At 41.0% G+C, this 17,012-nt stretch overlaps 1 protein-coding gene across 3 annotated transcripts in view; it reads left to right on the forward strand.

Moving 5' to 3' along the window:
- Positions 1 to 5,137, forward strand: part of LOC126259336 (3-ketoacyl-CoA thiolase, mitochondrial-like) — a 96,673-nt gene extending 91,536 nt beyond the window's left edge. The window contains exon 9 of one of the 3 annotated variants that reach the window (XR_007546501.1): positions 5,095 to 5,137. Coding sequence is in view for 1 of the 3 variants with exons in the window: in XM_049956043.1 (XP_049812000.1) it covers positions 4,820 to 4,904 (85 nt within the window). In the remaining 2 variants the exon portion in view is untranslated. Of the gene's footprint in view, positions 1 to 4,819 lie in introns of all 3 variants that reach the window. The other 2 variants (XR_007546502.1, XM_049956043.1) reach the window with 2 other exon arrangements.
- Positions 5,138 to 17,012: the final 11,875 nt, after the last annotated feature.

Here is a 17,012-nt window from a genome sequence, read left to right on the forward strand (position 1 = left end):
TTTACACATGTGGATTCTAGTAGAATTTAGTGATAAATACACTACTAGCCCCGGCACCTCGCACAGATTTCCTTACGTTTTCCATACAGGAAGGCCGTTGACACATCAAACTGTCCGAGATACATTCTTTTAGTTGCAGCAACACTCAGAATAGACCGAATCGTTGTCATTTTTGCAACTGGACTCAAAATTTTGACTGCAATTTACATCTTCTTGTTGACTGAAACCCTTGGTAACCAGTTGAGCCTTAAATTTTTTCGATCTGACCCTCTTCATTTGTTTTCAGTCGAAACACCACTTATATGGTATTGCCTTGGCACTCTTCGATAAGTCTTCAAACTCCCAGGTTTCATTTTCGATCAGAGATTCCATTTCTCTGTCCATTGCTTCCTTCCATATGATGCTCTCTTCATGTCTAAGTGCATCCTCATTGGTTTCAGGGACCTCAGTTGGGACAAAGAAATCTTCTGTTATCATTGCATAATCAATTGAGGTATTTTGGTCTCTTTTATGATGAACGATCTCTTAACTTCACTCCTATTTCCTCTTTGCAAGTTTCCAGAATGTCATCATCAGATTCTGTGTCTGATCTGGTTTCATGATCCAAACTATCTTCTGAGTGTGTATTTTCCTCCCTCGCTGATTGATTTTTAATATAATCTGGACCTGCAATGGTCTTTTCAACATCTTGAAATGGTAGTGTAACTTGTTCAGCACAGCATCCTGGTTTTTCTTCAAATTGCACATCTCTGGGCAGCACAATTGGATTACTTTCTTTTATCCAAATCCTGAAGAGTTCATCACCATCATAACCAATGAGAAGTCTTTTCACAGTTTTCTTGTCCATTTTCCTTCGTTTTTCACTTGGAATGTGTGCATAACATGTTGAGCCAATATTCCCACAACTCATAAGGACTGACACCTTCTACAGATGACTACCCTGTCCTATTAATGATGTAAATTGCTGTGTTAACCAGTTCTGCCCATATCTGTTCTGGATAAGTGACATCTGGATTTGAATACTTAAGTGTCCAGGCCATCTCAACAACTGTCCTATTAGACAGCTCACAAATACCGTTTTGCTCAGGAGTATACCAACTGAATTTAAGATGGATCTAACCTCTTTGTTATCAAACTCCTTGCCATTGTCACTTAGCATCTCTTTAACAGAGTACCCTAATGCCTTTGTACATGGGAGAAAATCTTCGAGAATTATACTCAACTCTGATTTTTCTGCAGCAAAATAACCATAGCGAAACTTGATGTAATTGTCTTTGAACAAAACGAGGTAACATTTCTTCTGGAATTACTCATGAAAAGGTCCACACACATCAGCAGACATCAACTCAGCAGGCCTTGTTGACTTTTCTCTAATTCCAAATGGTAGACGATGCGCTTTCCCAAATTTGCATGGTTGCCTCTTCCTTTAACGTCAATGCTAAAATCCTTTTTGAGTCTTGTTTTAACATGACGCTTGCCTTGATGACCCCATCTCTCATGATACAGTTAAAGTACATAAACTCTATCTACCACTGAAAGATTCACAGTTGCACCCTTCTCTGGCACTAAGGGCTTAGTTTCTGCTTTATATAAAGTGCCACCAACTTTACGATTTCCACACAGTCGCACTCAACCACCAATTGTCAAATAGCAATATGTAGTAATTGACTGAAATATACTATTTTTGTTACGATCTTGGTCAGCTAAAACAGAAATACGGTTTTTGGAAATTTTTGGTACATACCAGACATCATTCATGGTCAGGTCTTCACATGTGCTGCCAACTTTTGACAAAATCCGAAGTGATCCTATTCCCTTTGCTTCTAGAGACTCCTATCCAGCGGCCTTTGTACAGCAGGGATTGTTGAATACTTCAAAGCTGACAAAATTATCAGGACTATTTGTCGTATGTTTTTTTGCACCATTGTCAGTCCACCAATTGTATACATCCACTTCTAATGAACAAGCCTCGCCACAAATAGTAAACAATGCTACATTCGTTAAAGACAGTTTTGTCCATGTTTTTCTGCACAGTTGTATTTTTAGATGGTCTTCCATCAGCAATCCTCTTCTTACAATATTTGATCCAGTGGCCCAGTTGTTTGCAATAGTTACATTTCCCTTTAACTTCGAATTTGTTAGTTTTTATTTTATTTTGTACACCTGATTTGACTACTAATGCCTCTTGTTCGATTTTGTCGCTACTATCTGTGAAATTTCTTTCAAACATGCACAATTGTTCCTTTAATCCAGCAAACGTTTTCTTATCATCTTTCGTTAAAACACCCAACTCGATGTAAAGGAATCGGACTTGCAGGTAGAATATGTAAAACTTTACATACCAATATCAGATCAGGTAGCACAGATTCTCCCTTTGCTTAAGCCCGTTGTGTGGAGATGTCTTCTCCCTGAGTCCAATAAAATGCGAAGTAATCTGAAAAAATCTTGAACAGCTGGTCCTCTGATGATGCTTCGAAACTTTGCTTCAATGCCTCCCATGCTTCATGAGCCGTTTCTTTGTCCATGATGTTCTTATACACAGTGTCTGTAATTGCATCGACTTGGCATAACTGTTCGCTTTACGATAAAAATCTGTCTTGTCTTTATGATCCTTTATTGCTGCATCATTAGCATCTTCAGACAGTGGCTCAGGTTTTACAGACTTGTCATCAATTACGTCTAAAGCTCCTTCAAAATAATCAATTAGCTGTAATTTTCAAAAATGATTGCCTATCGAAGTCGCGGGGTCCAAAAGATAAATGTCGACCGTGCGATCTTAAATCGATTACGCGCCTCTGGTGGCGGCGTTATGAGTGTGCTTACAGTGGTCACTACAGCAATGACAAAAGAAGACTGTTACAAAAATACGTGTAATTACAAAGGGGATGACTTACCTCACGCATCGTCGGTGTTGTCGTCATGTGAAAGTCCATGTGATGTGTACGCTACGGGAACAATTGCCTTTTTGCCATTAATTCGCGGAGGTATGTAACTTAGAGCAATAAGGGTACGACGGAAAACAGATAAAACAGACTATCACAAACAATTGATCGTTTTAGGATCGCACGTTCGATATTTATCGTTTGGACCCCGCGATTTCGATAGGCAATCATTCTTGGAAATTACCCAATTAGCTCTCGTATTTTTCTCTTCCACGTTGGCCAATCAGTTTCACTATTCAACGGCTTGATATGTTTTACCAGATCCTTTTCAACCCTAAAACTAAAAACACACACTCAAATACCAGTTAAAAGAAAACTGTGTCTGTCACTTTTTGCACACGTTTTCATACACGTAACTGGGACCCATAACCTATTGTATTTTGTTGAGAAAAAAAACTTATTTATTCTCAATAAAGATCAGGTGCTGACAAAAAGCGGCGAGTTTGGTTTTCAACTACTTAGATTTATTTCTGAATCTGGAGGCACTGTTTACACAAGAAGTCACTTGACCAAGGAGCTTCTAAAAACACTTAAGAGTAAAAGTGCGAGTGTTGTGTTTCAAAATAAAAAAAAACAGAGCTAAACAAAACATTACGCTCATATATGATTAATAATTTAACACAACACTTCTTTTTAAATATGTTAATAAAAAGAATTAATTTACATGGCGATACCGTGGTAACAAAACTGGAGTGTTGTGGACATGTGCAAAAGAGGATGGGTGCAAAACATGGTCATATCTTGGTAACAAAACTGGAGTGTTGTGGACATGTGCAAAAGAGGATGGGTGCTAGATTGAGGAAGCTACGTACAGAAATGAAAGGGAAGTTGCTATCTGATGGAAAATCTCTCTCCGGCCGAGGCAGTATTTTCTAAGAACTACTTGACAAATGTACTTGCAGAAGAGCATGTTATATGCACAAAATCACATGAGTTATTAAAGATTTGTTCCTACTAGAATGTATATTGTGGTGTCCTGTGACCAGTTCAGAGCAGCATAAAATTTTATTTTACTTAAGGATGAGCTCATAATACACTTTTTAGGTCAAAATTAAGATGTTTCCAACTTCATTTTCATCATCATGTAATGTCCCACAAGATTCTGTGAATTGACCTTTGGTTTTACTAGCTTATGTGAATGCTCAGTACTATGTTATTTAAGTCCACACTTTACACAGGTGACACTAGCGTTGCTACAGCTGTTAGAGACTCTAAAATATTCGATTCAAAAGCTGAAGAATATCCCAGGTTGTTCAGTAAATGCTACAGAATAAATGGATAAAAAATTTAATCTATGTGACAATCACTGTTATGATATCTTGACTAAACTCCTCTGCTTTTCTTTCGATTAAAAAAAAAAGCCATATTAACTACCTCAACTTCGCTAATTCAAGTTCCGTATTTACCAAGTAAACTTGAACGAGTTCTTATGGAATCTCTGCTATGCCTTTTCTTACACCCAACTCACTTATGCTGTGGTTATCAGACTATTTCTCTGAAGAGGAAAGAAGTTTTAATTGATGTAAGAACGCACTGGGGAGCATCTGAGGAGTATGATGAGACTTGCAAATTTAGTTTTAAAACACTGAAAATATTCATATCCACTCTCACTTGTTTCATGCACAAGAACGAAAACCAGCAGAATAATACACTGCAGCAAACATTTATATTTAATTATTGTTACATGTGTTTTTATAGGACCCATCTGTTTTAATTTATATTAATATCATTGTAATTTATATTAATATATATAGTAAAAATTTCTGTATTACCCTTAAAATTTATTGTTATAAGTACATGTGTATAAGTGATGCCAATGACTACATGAAAGTGTTTAATAAATAAACAGTCCTAAGCAATCCAACCTTTCTTTTCAGGAGGAGGAAAGCAAAATATGGAATTGGATCTGCTTGCATTGGTGGTGGCCAAGGAATTGCTCTCTTGATTGAAAGCATACACTAATGAATGTTTTTTTTATGAGAAGACTGACTTGTTAATTCATAATAATAATAATTAACTTCCTAATCCCAATTTTGTGTTAAAATTCCACTTTGCACATCCAGTATTACTTCATTTTATGCTTTTATACTAAGAAATAAACTACTATGTTATCATCTTTACTACACCTTCTTAAGTTCCAATGTGAAAAAAGTGTACATTTGTTGAGGAATATAATTCTCAAAATTTTATTTAAATGTTGTAGAGAGAACTTTAACAGTTATTCTGGATATACACTGCTGTCATATGTGTGGTTATTTCTTATTAAGAGAAAACTTTCTTGCTGCTGTAAGGTATATGCTCTGTACTAATGGAATATACAAGTATTCTTGTTACTATAATAAACTATTCACCATAAAGCCAGTTACAAAAATGTGCTCTAAATTAAAAAAGACAAGTAATTTTCAGTACAACTCCCATTATGACACTTAAATTCAGAAATTTCTTATGTGTTGTTCCTTAAGCATAGCTTCATTCAGTGTTGAGTTACATCACATTTTTTACAGAACAATTCAAATGTTAGTGATAACACATAAAGGCTACAATATGTTCTCAACGTATTGTCCAGTACATTTGAAGTTTGTTATTATCTGACTTACACACTCCTCATGGTCTTTAACCAACACATGTATCAGAATGCAAGAACAAGAATCAACAGTCTGTTCCATAAGATGTGCAATGTTTCTGATTTTCACTGGATACACAATTTCCTGCATAGAAATCTAATGGACTTAAATACAGAGAAAATGGCTGCCACTCCAATGGACCTCCATGACCTATCCATCTCTGGAGAAACTGGTATCCATGAATGCCCAGACAACTAGTCCATAATGAGGTGGTGTACCATCATGCTAGAAGAAAGTTGGAAATGTCTCATCGTCAGACAACAAAGACAGCTGGACATCTTTAACAACTGCAAATAATAGGCTGCTGTTGGTGTATCCTATATGGAGAAGGGGCCAACAATATGAGAACATGATTTCCCAAACAAAACCATCAATTTTGATGTGCCAACTACCTTTGACAGTTTCATCCAGCAAGGGTTTACATCTGGTCAGTATCTGTGATTCTGTTTTTCACTTCTCCATTCACGTAGAAATTAGCATCATTTGTAAACAGCATATCATATGGGGAAATGATGATTTCATCCAGCTTGCATGCCACCCATTCTGCAAACTTCACCCAGTGATCTGGAGATTTGGTGAGATTTGCATTTGCATTTCGCAATGGTGCCATTTATGTGTGATCAAAATTTTCACTGCTGACGTATGACTGACCTAAGTTCCTGGTATGCAGTAAACATTGTGCTCTGGACCCTTACCGAACAATTCCAGTGTAGCAGTTCTTGTTTCATCCATATCATTAGCCATGTAGCTTTTGATTTCTTTGTGACAGAGCAATTTTCATGGAATTTCACAAGCAGTTTCAACATCACATTGTCATTAACATATAGTCTACCTGGGTGGTGTTGGCTAAAACCCTCTGCAGGACAGTCCCAATGCGTTAGGTTGTATTAATGCTATCAGTTTTCACGTCATTTGTAAGAAAGAAGCCTCAGTCATCAGTCAAGAACGAACAAAATCATGCTCATTTGAAAGACACCATTGTTTTTCCTGTATAATTCTCTATCTGTTTGATATGCCACATGACATACTTTCCATTTCAAAATTTTTGTCCCAGACAGTGGCTTCCAAAATGGCCAACATGTTGGTAATATAGCCACACAGGTTTCACTCCCCCCTCCTCCTCTCCCATGTCCATCTCATACTATGGTACTTATGGCTGCGCCGGCCGTGGTGGTCTAGCTTGAACTTATGGCTGCCACCTTGGCTATATCATCTCACTACAGGCTTTCCCAACCTCCCATTCCATATTACTTGAGATTAAATTCCTGTTGTCCACATGTTTTGTGTTATGGGGAAGAGTGGGGACATATTGTGCACGTAAGCCATTTTTTTAATACTTCTTATTTTATGAACTGAACTGGAATGGTGAAATCTTATTTTGTCAAGTATTCGATTGCCTATATGTTTATGGTTCCATATTTGGTACATTGAATCTGTTTACAATTCTACAGGTATTACCGCAAGGGGTGATGTAATACCATGCAGTGTAAGGCATAGTACAATATAGCACATAAAATGGCAAAAGCTCTGTAAAAATAAAACAACTGAAAAATGTATTTACAATTCAAAAATGTAAATTTCAGAACTTATTAAAGTTTCAACAAAGAGCAAAAAAACAACAGTCCTTTTACTGGTGAAATAACATTGTAACACGATGGACTCAACATGTCACATTTAATGCTTATTTGAAAGGTAGTAGTCACAAACACACTTTTTAGCAGTGTCACATCCACTACATTCTGAATAAACCAATCCACTACAAATCACACATCGAAACCACAGCTCCCTGTTTTTCCCAAACTCTCCACAGAGTAGGCAGGTGGAATCGTTGTCCGTAAATGTAATGTTTATTCTAACAGGAGTTTCTCTGAAATGGTCAGTGTCATCCATCTCATAGCCACTACAGAGTTTGTACAATGGTGGGTCTAAGTCATCATCTAGTAAGGACTCAAGAGAAATGTTCCGACATTTCATTATGCCGGATTGCTGAGGTCTTATTTTTTAAGTGAACTTTCTGAACTTACTTTTTCTCTGAGGCTTTAACTTGTCTTTTTTTAAAGATAATTCACCTTGTTTTCATTCTTTCTTAATTTTGCGTTTCACTCTCTGCACCTTTTTCTAAACTAACTTTGTTAGGACTCAAAGTGAAAACTGAGGAATGCTGATGTGTGGCACTTTTCTTCAATTTAAGAGGGCCTGGTAATGGAGGAATATCTTTCAATTGTAGGCCTGCTACAGGCTGAACTTGTAATTCTTTGCCCACATCATTGAGGACACCAGCTGCTGCCTCGGAAGAACAAACCACAACTCTCTCATTACTTTCATCATTTTTAGCGGTGCCATCCTCAACAGCTAGTGATCTGAAAACTGTCTCTTCTTCTGGGTGCAAAAGCATGAAGTCACTAAAGTTGGTAGGATCTAGAAGGAAAATTCCTGTATTGCTGAAAATCCTCATGAAGGCTTTGCTAAAGACAGGACAAATATCAAAGGGTGTTATTTTCTGGTGGGTGCTAAACTTCATAAAAGTATCTATCACATTCATGATTAAATGAAGCCGTCAAGCTGCGGAAAAACGCCACATACAAAGGTTGGAACCTGTGAGAGTAGTGAGGTGGTAGTTTTACCATTACTATTCTATTGTCCTTGCAAAAGTTGTAGGCTTCTAGGGACACATGTCTAAAATCAAAAGTCTGTATGATTCTTAGACACTTGGCAAAGTTAACAAAATGCTTCAGCTACTTTGGACGAGATCCTCGGTCATCCAACCATTCTTGATACATTCATATATTGAATTTGGTGGCCCCCCTCTTGTAGGTCAGGAGTCATCCCGAACTGAGGAAAAATAAACATAAGAGGCATATATGCCCCATTGGCACTAATGAACAACAAGCTTGCTTAGCTCCTTCGAGTGCTAAAATTTTTTCTGGCTTTTGAAATGTTGATATTCCCATTTTAACAAAATTGTAAATTCTAGAGGCATCAAATTTATGACGTTAGTTACATCAGTGAAGTTCGAGAAAAAAGTTTGACGTCATTTGTATTAAAAGTTGAGACTGGTGGCTTCAGGTTTTCGAAACCTGCCTGACGGATTTTTTTTATAAGAAAACCAGTGAGCCAATCCTTTCCATCTATTTTGGATGATTTATTAAAATTATGCTGAATTTTATTTGCCTCAGCATATTTATACATTAATCTTCTCAACTCCACTGAAGATATACCATAAAAGTCTTTGCTAACAAAAGCACAGTTTTTGCTATGTAATCTTTCCGTTCATTAGAAAATGTGTGTTTTCTTCCTAAGCTTACTTTAGAACAGTCTGCAGTTTTTAACCTATCTCAGAAGGTATTCCATACAGCCTTTTTGCTCCTCTCCATGGCTTTTCATTTTCCATAAAATCGTGGACTGCACAGTTTATTTCATTTTCCATCCACCCTTTTCCCCCTTTCAGTCGTTCTGATACTACTGTTACGTGTTCTTCACCACTTGCTAGCAGCAGACACAGTGGCTGCACCAAAGACTGGAACGGTGTGGAGTTTTACAATTATTTATTGAACTTTCTTTACAATTTCTCCCTTGTCGTCGCTGCCCAGCCCTGCGCATCCCTCCGCCTGGTTGCTGTGTGCAACGCCTTGGTCGCTGGCGTTCCTGTGTTTTGCCATTCTCCACTGCGTGAAGCAACACTTACTACATGTGGCCGCAACACTGCCTCCTCCTAAAAATTAAATTCGACCCTGAATTTACCCTACCCCTTGCCCGTGAAAACAACCCATGATGGACAAATGGAAACTGACTCCGTTAGACATCTACTGAATCCTAAACTCGACATAGTAGCATGAGTATACCCCTCCTTAGAAATTAATAAAACCTCCTGTGTCCTGAACTGTATGCCCTTCCCCATGCCCTCCCATCTGACCGGATAAGGATGCACTGTGTAACAGTGATACTGTCTCCCCACACTAGTTACTGGAAATCCAATCTCTATATAAATCTTAACGAGATCCGTTGTTACCTTAATCCTAGACATATGATAAAAAAGTGAAATACTCGCTTCTAATTATCGGCACTACTTGCTTTACCCCCTCTGGAAACTCTCCCTCTGCCTGCTTCAGACTCCGTCTGAATTTTTCTGGTGACATCAACGTCACACTCACCTGCCCATGCAATGCGTGATGTACTGCCTCTTGCAATTCATCCATCCTCACTCGTGCATCACCAATGCTGTTAACTAGTTCCCGCAGCAATTTAGCCATTTCCAGCTTCCTCTCCACTATATCCAATCGCGTTTGTACCTGTTCCAGATCCGTATTCAATAATTTCTGTGTTTGTTCTAGATACGCTCGTAACCCTGTAACCATCCCACGAACCACGCGTGTCACATTCAACAACTCTGTACCTAATCCCCGTCTTTCTGTTGTGTGTATATCCACTAACTTCCCTATGCTTTCCTCCCTGCCATGAATAACTGTTAAAGAATTGTTCAAACCCTCAATATCGTTTCTATCTGCTGTTCCAAAAACTGTTTGCAGCAACTTCCCACCTGCATTCAACCAATCCCTCTTTACTCTCTTTCTCCTCCCTGGAATAATGCTCACGACTTGGCGCAGTTGTTCCCTTATTTCTTACATGGCCTATCCAAAGCCTTGTACTCTTCTTGCACGTCCCGTAATATTCCATTCTTAGATCCAACCGTTTACACACTCGATACCACCTTCTGTAGCTGCTGCTTCTCGTTCCTTACCTGCAGGATGTTGAGTGCCAGCCGAATCGTCCACTCGTGACTTGTGAGGACCACATCCGGTTGTTTCCCGAACAACACCCCACTTCGCAATGGCGTATCCTGTACCTGGCCAGCTTGTGTCAGCTGCCAGAGGACTACGCCTCATACTATCGACTTGTACTCCATCCTGCGTCACCTACAGAATGGAGAGAGAAGGAAAATGCTCCCATCACTACCCCTTAATACCAATAAAATAACCCTAGTCTGTACACACATGATAATTACTGCTAACTACACATCCCTCGTATGCAATTTATACTTAATACCCGGTTTACTGACTGCTTCTGGCGCTTCTTTTCGCTTTCTGCCAGAAGGAGAAGTACATATACACGGATCTACTACCCTCTGGAACGGCTTAACTCTACTAACGTGAAGCACTGTTGTCTTGGTAGGCAATTGTGATTTTACATTGACAGGTGATGTCATTTCCACTACCTGGTATGGTCTCTGGAACTTGTTTGTGAACTTCTTGGTTCACCCTTTTGGAACATACGGATTAACATGTAGCACCCATTGGCCTACTCTGTACTGTGGCAACTTCCTCGTTGTACCTCCCATCAGTTCTTGTCTTTCCAACGCTTTCGTGTTACCTCGTCTAACTCTCCGCCATACTTCCTTAATGGTTTTCGCAAACTGCGTTACATGCTCGCCCTCCGCTCCCAGCATTGGACGAAGCATGTCAAAAGGTGATGGCATCTTCCGCCCATCTTTCGTACGGCGACAATACTGTCGACGTGTTGACTATTTACATAGTGACTCAACATCTTAGCGATCGTGCGATGCACTCTCTCTGTTCGTCCGTTTGCTTGCATATGGAATGGACTAGTGCATAGTTTCTTTACCTTCAGTAACTTACACAGTTGCTTCATCAGATCAGACGTGAAATTAGTACCTTGATCCGAGATTAAGTACTGAGGTATCCTATACCTGAGTAACCAATTATTAACTAAAGCTTGTGCCCCCATACCTGCTTTCTGATCTGATAATGCGACCATGTCTAAATACCTAGAAAAGTGGTCAATCACTATTAACACATACTTATTCCCCGCTGCACTCCTATTAAATGGGCCTAATACATCAACTCCGATTTGTTGGAAAGGTCTGTCTGCCTCTGGTAATCTTTGAAGCTGAATCTTCTGATGGCTCAAGTCCGCACACTGTGCGCATTGCACACAATTCCTGACGTACTCGTCCACGTCTTGACGTCGTGTCCTCCACCAAAACTTCTCCGCTATCCGCCTATCTGTAGCTCTTCTCCCGCCATGTCCTGAAAGAAAATGGTCATACGCCTGTTGCAAAACTTCAGATCTTAACGCTGCTGGTACGACGACGCGAAGGCCGCATTTCATCGACCTGCAAAGTAACCCGTGCTGTAGTAGGAACTGCGGTTGCTTTCTGAACAATTGGCAATCACTATCCACGGCTTGTGCCCTTTTTCACTCACCTTCAGTCACCACTGTTACTTCTAATACTGCCACTTTCCTGCTCAATGCGTCAGCATTGGCATGTTTCACACCTGGCTTGTGTATTACCTCATAATCGAACTCACTGAGTTTCAGCGCCCATATCACTAGCCTACTCGCTGGGTCTTTCAGACCTAATAACCATTTCAGAGCTGAATGATCCGTCACAACCTTAAACCTTCTACCGTACAGATAACATCGAAAGTACGAAATCCCGTATATTACCGCTAACAATTCCTTCTCCGTCGTGGAGTAATTTTGTTCCGCCTTGTTAAGTTGACGAGACGCGAACGCAATCGGATGTTCTTTGTCATCAATTTCTTGCCCAAGTACAACCCCAGGAGTGTGATTAGACGCGTCACATTGTAGTATAAACTTCTTTGAAAAGTCTGGAAACTTCAAAACTGGATCTGATGTCAGTATCCGTTTCAACTCTTGAAATGCTTTCTCGGATTCTGACATCCACTGGAAGGTAACACCTTTTCTTAACAACTTAGAAAGTGCCCCGCTATTTCTGCGAACCCCTGTACGAATTTTCGATAATAGCTCGCAAGACCAATATACGACTGCAGTTGTTTAACCGTTTGCGGAACCGGAAAATCTCGTACTGCAGAAGTGACAAGGATCTGTCCGTACCCCGTCCTGACTGATAACATGCCCGAGATAATTTGCTTGTGCTTGCACAGAATGGCTGCCAGATGTCAACTTCAGCTCTGGAGGTCGGCCTGAGTTCGGTCGGCACCATGGCTGACTAACTACAGCGAGAACTTCCAGCAGGACCAGCCGCAGCGCGGTCTTGGTCACAGGCGCCGCTGGGGACTGACGCTCGGACTTCACGGCAACCTGGCCCCATGGCACATGGTCCGTCCATGACGGGACCTCGTGGACATAAGGACTGACGACTTTCCAGCCGCCGGTGCAGCAGGCGTCGGCAGCTGACCTCACGGCGACACGGCTAGCGGCGACGAGTTCATCTCAACCACAGGGCACCCTGGCTTCAGCAGAGCACTGGTGGCCTGAGGCTCCCGAGTGCGATCGGTGGCGCGCGTTGCCTGCATTGTCGGAGAATCTACACAGCAGCAGCCAGGCGGAGGGATCCGCAGGGCTGGGCAGCGACGACGAGGGAGAAATTGTAAAGAAAGTTCAATAAATAATTAACAAATAATTGTAAACTCCACGCCGACTCAGTCTTTGGCACAGCCACTATGTCTGCTGCTAACAAGTGGTGTAGAAGACGTAACAATTGGTGTCAGGCACACCCAGGCCACGACTTTGACTAGCACCGTGCAGAGCAACTGAGAAACACCGAACAGGGTGAGTCCAGCAACTGCCTTCTCTCTATGTTTTCTGTGTAGCTAGACATGTCGAGGGTAACGTTCAGGGATGTGAGAGTGTCATTTGAAAGGCCTAGCAGCCCTGTAGACTTATTGTAGTTTCGTGGGAATGATAGTCGCGTTAACTTAGTACCATCTAAATGTGTAGTGTGTGGATTAACAGGTCACGTCGCTCCTTGCAATACATTTGTACCAAGCACTTGTGATGTGTGTGGCTTCTATGGCCATGTAATGGGGCAATGTGGTAAGTCTAGATAGCTTGCCATTAGACGTGCTAGGAATTAACTTGCTTCTGGGTAATACAATTTTATTTTTGTGAGATGAGGTATACCACACGGAAAATGCCAGAGACACGTGCAACTGGGACAAATGACGCCGTAGTCGCATTGACACAGCAAGTTAAGAAACTTATTGAATAAAATATGTTGCAAAAGCAGCACATGCAGAGGATGGAGCAACAATTGTTGCAAAATACTCAATCAGGCTTGGGAAGCGATAGTGTAGAATGCGAGGGTACTGTCTTTTCCGGTGTGGCAGATTGTTCAGCGGCTAATTTGATACCTTCCTTCTCTGGTCGGATGAAATGTGTTTGCAAATGGCGAGGTTACGGTTAGTAGGTGACCCAAAGACTTATGTGGCATACCACAAAGGGTTTAAGGATGCTACTACGTTCACAGAGTTGGCTGAGGGATTGTTGCAAAGGTTTAGGAAACGAAACAGAGACCAGATTTTCGCGGTTCTAGGCGCGCAGTCCGGAACCGTGCGACTGCTACGGTCGCAGGTTCGAATCCTGCCTCGGGCATGTATGTGTGTGATGTCCTTAGGTTAGTTAGGTTTAAGTAGTTCTAAGTTCTAGGGGACTAATGACCACAGCAGTTGAGTCCCATAGTGCTCAGAGCCATTTTTAGACCAGATTTTTTATAGAAAAAATTGGGGAGGATGATACAAAAAACGGGTGAAACGGTAGAAGAATTTTCAGACAGAATTAGGAGAACGAATGCACACACGTATGAGTTAACGCAAAATGTGAGTGCAAATGAAGTTCTATTGAAAGAAGCAGAGAATAGAGCTTTAGACGCATTTTTGCGAGGGGTCTCGCCGGATTTTTCACGCCGGATACGAATGGAAAATCCAAGTGACTTAGCAGCAGCATTGCGCGTAGCTACACATTTGCAGGAAGTGGATAGCGCCACTAGAACTCGCAATGACAAGAAAATTTTTTCGCCTTCCAAAGAGTGTTACCATTGTGGGAAGCAAGGTAATTTTAAGGGACAATGTAGGGAACCGCAGTGTTTCAATTGTCAGAAAATAGGGCATAAGGCACGACAGCGTAAAGCCAAGAAACGGGTTAATGATACAGCAGGTAAAAAACTGTTAAACGAAAAAGGGAGACTTCCTGCCGCCGGGAGGCATTCCCAGTAAAAAGAGCTACTCAGAGAGTGCACGAAGAGGCGAATTGTAATTTGATAGTTTGGATAAAAGATAAGTGGCGAAGAGTTTTAGTGGATACTGGAGCGCATATATCAGTTGTCAGTGGGACCTCGTGGGCAAGAAAGAATTGGAAGCTCCGAGTTACAGATTGCGTGCAGTAGGTGATAAAAAATTTGATGCATTAGGGACAGCACAGCTCAAGTTAAAGATAGGGAACGTGTAGTTCCGGGAGCAAATGGAGGTGTTGTCAACTGTGGAACAGGGATTTTCAGCGATACTTGGGTTGGACTTTCTGATTAAACATCACGCCAAAATTGACCTTTCGCAACATACGCTGGAACTCGATGGGAACTTGTTCTCAATGGGTACAGCCATTGCAAATGTTTCAGAGTCGCAAGGTGCACTGATAGCTAAGGTGATGCCAACTAAACTGCATACAAGTGCATTAAAGGTGATTTAGTGAGACAATGTACGAACAGGTACAGGGAAGTTGATCTGGGTACTAGTGAATGTCGATGTGCCACAGCAGGGGTTATTATTGGTAGAGCCACTACCGAGTAATGAGGTTTTAGACGAAAAACATTGCTTTATTCGTAGGAGTGTATCTCGGGTAACGGGCATAAACGGGCATTTTATGGTTCCAGTGCGTTTAGATAACTTTGGGCGGAATGATGTCGATCTGCCGAAGGGATTAGTAATAGCCACAGTACAGTTAATGGATGAAGAGGACATCGATAGTTCGAGGCTAGAATATGGTGTAAAGCAAACCGTTAGCACGTCTGCACTTTGTGACAAGGTAAATCATTTGAGAGGAAATGATCGTTCGGGTATGGACGCATTATTACTAAAATATAACGCATTATTTGAAGCACAGAGTACGTTACCTGCTACACCGATAACACAGCATTGTATTCCGACAGGGAATCACGCTCCGGTGTATCGTAAGCCATACAGACTACCGAAACAATTACAAACAGTAGGAGAGCAACAACTAGAAGATGGGATAATCCTGCACAGTAATAGTCCTTGGTGTAGTAGCGTGGTCCTAGTTCCGAAGAAGACACCGGACGGGTCGAAAAAATTTCGCTTTTGTTGCGATTACAGACATTTGAATGAACAGACAGTGGCGGCGTATATCCGATTCTGAATATCACAGAAACGTTAGACAACCTAGGGCAGTGTAAATTTTTCCTACTATGGATTTGCAAAGCGGTTATCACCAGACTGATGTATGTCCGGAGGACAGGCCAAAAACAGCATTTACGACGCATTGTGCTCACTTCGAGTATAAAAGAATGATGTTTGGACTAAAACACGCTCCAGCAACATTTCGGAGGTTGTTGGATGGAGTCTTTCGCGGGTTGAAACCGAAAAAATGCATGGTGTATCTGGATTACATTATAGTTTTTTCAAGAGATATAGAGCAGCATGTGGAACGGTTAGAGAAGTTGTTTAAAAGATTAGAGGCAGCACGGCTAATATTAAGTTTGGACAAATGCCATTCTGTGCAAGCACAAGTAAATTATCTCTGTATATTTATACAGACTTCGGGAATCGTCACCTACGAAGATGGAACAAATGGACACGGACCACGTCTGTCCTCAGATCCGAACTGCTTCCTAATGGCTTCTGTCTCTTGCTGCCAGCGCTCCATTATTTATATCTGGAAGGAGGACGTTTTTTCCCTCAGTGGTAGCTTTTTGTTATTACTCCCGCAGTATATTGCAGCGTAACTTAGTGTGCTGGCCTCACTTCCCCTTACTCAGCACTCTCCAGGATTCGCTCGGTGCTCGGTCTGTGTGCGTCCTTGCATCAGTCTGTTGGTAGACTGCTGCTGTCAGCAAGGCTGTCTGTGCCTGCCTACTTCGCAATGCCTTGGTCGCCGGCATGCCTCTGTTTTGCCATTCTCCACTGCGTGAAGCAATGCTTACTACATGTGGCTGCAACACATAATTCTGATGACATATTTCATGGGTGACCAATGACTAATTAAATGACAGAGAGCCCCACACCATATGCAGTAATGATTTACTGAAGGTGTCAATGGTCATACAAGATACGGTGGCCGAAGTGCAGTGACCAATTTTCGTCCAAAGAGCTGGGTGAGTTCATTCGTTTGTTCAGAAGGTGAGGCTGACAAGGGTTTGCCACCTTTCGGCCTACTTGCATGCACTGCAGTCTTTATTAAACGATTTTACAGGAACTATTCGGTAGGAAAATTTCAATTTTGCTTTACTTATAGATTTTTTGTCACGTTCATTATGATGTGCGCATCATTTCGTTAATGGTCATAGTTATTGTGATATTTACGTAGAAATAAGACACTACGCGAAATTCGAAAAAGTTTGCCATGAAAAATAGGGGTCAGTAAGATTTAGCGTTTGGTTCACATTATGTAATAAGTTGCTGTGTATGAACTTTAGCTAACATATCAAACTTTT

The sequence above is a fragment of the Schistocerca nitens genome, chromosome 5 (genome assembly GCF_023898315.1).
Source record: "Schistocerca nitens isolate TAMUIC-IGC-003100 chromosome 5, iqSchNite1.1, whole genome shotgun sequence".
Lineage (NCBI taxonomy): Eukaryota > Metazoa > Arthropoda > Insecta > Orthoptera > Acrididae > Schistocerca > Schistocerca nitens.